Raw genomic sequence first — 4,609 nt, forward strand, 5'->3', positions numbered from 1 at the left:
GCAGAGTTTCTCGGCGGAAAATATGTTTTTGCCATTCTCCCGAGTGGATTTGGGTTTGACTGGATCCGACGCTGATTGGCTGAAGGAGTTGTCTGTCAAGGCAACTACGCCCGCCCATGCTCCCGCCCCTGCTAAACCCCCCCCCATGGCGTCGGGGCCAGACCGTCACGCAGAACCAAATGAAATGTGAGTTCACGTGACGGGCTGGTTTACCAGGCTATAAGAGAATAGCGGTACAGCAGAAACCTGTGTGAAATAGAGTGGAACACTAGTGTTGAACAAACGTTAATAATCGCACATCGTTATCGCCTATATTGACAGAGCAGAACCGCTGAACGGTTTGATGTATATTATATCTGTGACTGCTGACTCCGCAATCACACAATTACTAACACATTCAGGTGTGGGTCAAAGTGGAAGACACTGGAGGAGCTCAATTCTGGGAATAACCAGTGTGATGATAATCATATCAATCAAAGTTCCTGCCACAGCCAAATGAACACAAACAACTCCAAAGTAAGAGAAATAAAGAGATGTTTTGCTCAAAAGTGTTTCAATGCAAACAAGGCCAGAAGTCAATATGATTCAATGTTGCAACATTAATTATGGCAATTAATTCACTAAACATTATTCCTAGCAGTCGGCTACATTGTTAACAACTAATATGAGCCCTGGTACATCCTACTGAGCTTATATCCAGGCAGAGCCCAATTAGGGAACTCCCTTGAGTTAGCTACCAGGGGCGTGGCCAGAGAGTGAACACAAATCTGTTCAAACGCATATACTGCACAGCCAACATGTTAACGATGTGTGTGTGTGTGTGTGTGTGTGTGTGTGTGTGTGTGTGTGTGTGTGTGTGTGTGTGTGTGCCGCCTACAGCATGAAACAACATAAAAAACACACTGTTGCCATTAATGAATGATTCAAGAGAAAATGAGTGGGGAAATTAAACGAGTTTCTCAGCAGGTGTCCGAGTTCACATTAATTTCCACTTTCACGGTGTTAATTTGCACCTACACACATGAAGTCGTGATGATACAGACAATAACAAAGTAATAAAATAAGAATACTGTAATAATGTAATAAATAAGTCATAAAAAAGCAGGGTTAAATAACCGCTACATGTGACTACACAGTGAGAGAGCGGTAATATCAAGTCAAATATCAACTGCAGGTGGAGCACAAACAACATTCCATAATTGGGGGAGTGCCATCTGTTTATGATCTGGCAAACACTGCTCAACTGCTCAACGTCAGTTTGAACGGCCTTAACAGATCTCTTCCTTTCCCTTCTCCCTGTCTGTCAAATGGAAGAATTTCTGCAATATGTCTCTATTAACAAGCCAATAATGCCTCATATCTCTTCAAAACCCCGAGATCTGGATCTTGTTGGAGTCTTTGTTGACATATTTTGACAGTTGCAGCCTTTTGAAAATGTGCGTATAGCTTCAATCACAAGAGTACTGTATGGAATATTCAGTAGGTTGTTGTTGGGTAGTTTCTATAGCATGAACTAAACCAATAAGATGTATTATTGCTATATCTGGAAGCTGTGCAGTAAATTGGAAACTTGATTTTAAATAACCACGCTATCGTCTTTGTGACTACGGGTTTTAACGTTACCACATAGTTGTAACCATTTTTTCATAGCTCTTTTTTGGGCCAGATAGAGCTTTTTGGATCTGTGACGACCTAGGTGTGCACGTCTGTTAGGTTAAATGTATACGTATAATGTCTTGCTTGCACCCGTGTTACTTCCTGCATTTTAGACACAAAATGGCTGATTTGGGGCGGGACGTGAAATCGGCTAATTGCAGCTTTGAAGCAACATACTGTTCAATCTGCTGAGATTTGACTGTGTTGTCGAGAACGATGTTTCTGAATTTCTGTATGTGTAAAGATGTCATGACTATTTTGGCTTATCGAAACAACACACTTTTTTTTTTGCATTGATTCACTTTATCATGAAATCTAGATGCTAGATATAATCAATCATATTATTTGCTTTCTACAACAACAAAAATATATAATATATGGAGTAAAGAATGCCGTCTCGCGTATTTTGACATATATGGTAGCGTGCTTTTGATTTTTTTAAGAGGCATCATAAAACAATCGCGAAGCCAAAATAGTTTGGCACCAGTTTTTTTTTTTCAACTGGCCAACAGAGCTGGAGAGCGTGTCTGACGCGTAGCGTGCAAAGCACACACTGCGAGGAGGTACTTTTCCCCCCCGTCCCAGGGGAAGAAGGTCTAATCTGTCTTCCATATGTGCCATGGCATAAGCTGTGGTTTGTGTAATGGCCACCAGGGCCAGTTAACAAGGCTTGAATAAAGCCAGAGGGACCGCAGACTGATTAAGCACAGGAACTTCCATGCTGTTTCTTAATGATGATGAATGCTGCACACAGTGCTGCGCTGCGCTGCGTCTCCGTCGGTCTCCTGACACGTGTGACTGTCTCACAGGTATCCTGGAGATCAGGACGGTGTCCGAGGGCGGGATACTGGCTATCAAAGGGGTGAAGAGTCAGTATTATATCTCCATGAACAGGACCGGACAGCTGCAAGGCAAGGTAACATTTATCCTCCTCGGTGACAAAAGCTATATGCTCTCTTTTCAATTAAGTTCATTAAAGGAACACTCCGCCCATTTTCAACCAGCTTTGTATCATTAGAACATCAGTATTATATCAGAAAACTGTAAACGGTTTTGAAGTCTGTCATTTAATTTGACAGTTATTGAGTGTTAAAGTGTGGACCAGTGACATCACTGGTCCACACTAACTCAAATGAATAACTCATTAACTCAAATCAACTCTCAATAACTGTCAAACTATTCATCATTCATCTAGTTTGACAGTTATTGAGAGTTGATTTGAGTTAATGAGTTATTCATTTGAGTTAGTGTGGACCAGTGATGTCACTGGTCCACACTTTAACACTCAATAACTGTCAAATTAAATGACAGACTTCAAAACCGTTTACAGTTTTCTGATATACTACTAATGTTCTAATGATACAAAGCTGGTTGAAAATGGGCAGAGTGTTCCTTTAACTAAGTTAATTAAGTTGAGGGGGGGGTTCCTTTGCAAAATCATAACCTAGAACAGTGATTCCCAACCTGGGGTATACGTGTCTTCCTAGGGGTACTGGAGCAGCTTGCAGGGGGCACTTGGAAAGATTTGGGATTACAATTTATTTCCAAAATGATGAAGGGGGGGGGGGGGGGGGGGGGGAGGGGGGGGGGAATAATTTCAATAGTCATTTCATAACTTTAAGCCCATTGTAAAAATGGCAGGCGGAACTAGTTCCATCCCCAACAGGTGTCAACTGTTACATGACTGATAAATGGCTCAAAAACATCCAGTTGCTGACGTCGCTCCAGATTCAGGTTTAGGGGAGCCTGGTTACAAAAGGGAAAAGGAGGCCACGCCCACACACCTGCAGTTCAGTGAAACATATATTTGATATGGATTTACTTGTACGTCTGCATATGAGACTAAAAGTTATAGAACACATTTAGAAGCATCATCAACAGACATGAGTGGTGGGGGGACTATTGACATGGCAAAACAGCTGAAGGGGTACATAAGACTTGGGAACCATTGAGTCCTAGAATGTATGGTAATTTAATTTTTATTTTTAAAATGTATATAATTTATATAATATTGCAATGTTTTGTTTTGATCCTTTTCAGAAAATCTACAATGACAACTGCAACTTCAAGGAGGTCTTCCTAGAAAACTACTTCAACGCTTACTCCTCTGCAAAGTGGACGAGGAACGGAAAGGAGATGTTCATAGCCCTGTCTCAGAAGGGACGTCCACTGCGGGGCAAGAAGACCAGGAGGGAGCACGTGGCGTCTCACTTCATCCCTATGAAATGCAGGGAGGAGGCGAGGAGGGTGGACTGACGAGGCGGACTGACAGGGTGGACTGACAACGCAGAGAGGACCACCTGACCAGTGGCCATTATCGTGTGCGATTTTCGATCACATGTCATATAAGCTGCCGGACACAGGACTCGTATAAAACTCATCACCGACGACATCACGCGCCACTCTCCTCCAAGTTGTAGTTATTAGTTATGCGATGCTCCATAACATGTCATTTTCACGACGACAGATATCAGATGGGTCGCATTATGAACTGGCAACTCGTCGATAGCCTCAGAGATAAAACTTCCGTTAAAGATCTCTCCACAAGGAAGTACTGAAATCTTTGAAATGAAATCGTTTTTTCAACCGGTATACAAACTATAAAAACCACAAAAAAAAAAAATCTACTCAATGTCATCGTTATTGTGAGTTAAATATTATTATATTTCCTCCATAAAACAGTTCAATATTTTCTTATAAAACAGTTAAATGTATTATACGCAGTCAGGACTGTTATACGGTGTGTGTTCCCAAGATGATCTATGCCTGGCCAGATATGGAGAACCTGTATGTCATGATCAGCAGAGAGGTCCAAAACCAGACATTTGGCTTTGGACTAGATGTGCTGAAGCAAGCTGGACTTGTCTTTTGGCGGTACGAGTGCTGCCCGGAGCACAGAGAACAGAGGCAGAGTAAATACCATGACAACAGCAACACAAATGACCTTTCATAG

At 41.9% G+C, this 4,609-nt stretch overlaps 1 protein-coding gene across 1 annotated transcript in view; it reads left to right on the forward strand.

Moving 5' to 3' along the window:
- The window catches only part of fgf7 (fibroblast growth factor 7), a gene marked incomplete at its 5' end in the record, with an annotated part of 9,344 nt that extends 4,982 nt beyond the window's left edge, over positions 1-4,362 (forward strand). The window contains 2 exons of the mRNA XM_083652621.1: positions 2,466-2,572; positions 3,697-4,362. Of these exons, the coding sequence (XP_083508747.1) occupies positions 2,466-2,572; positions 3,697-3,912 (323 nt within the window). The 3' untranslated portion in view covers positions 3,913-4,362. The remainder of the gene's footprint in view (positions 1-2,465; positions 2,573-3,696) is intronic.
- Positions 4,363-4,609: the final 247 nt, after the last annotated feature.

This window comes from Poromitra crassiceps, assembly GCF_964638095.1.
Source record: "Poromitra crassiceps genome assembly, chromosome: 16".
In the NCBI taxonomy this organism is placed as follows: Eukaryota; Metazoa; Chordata; class Actinopteri; order Beryciformes; family Melamphaidae; genus Poromitra; species Poromitra crassiceps.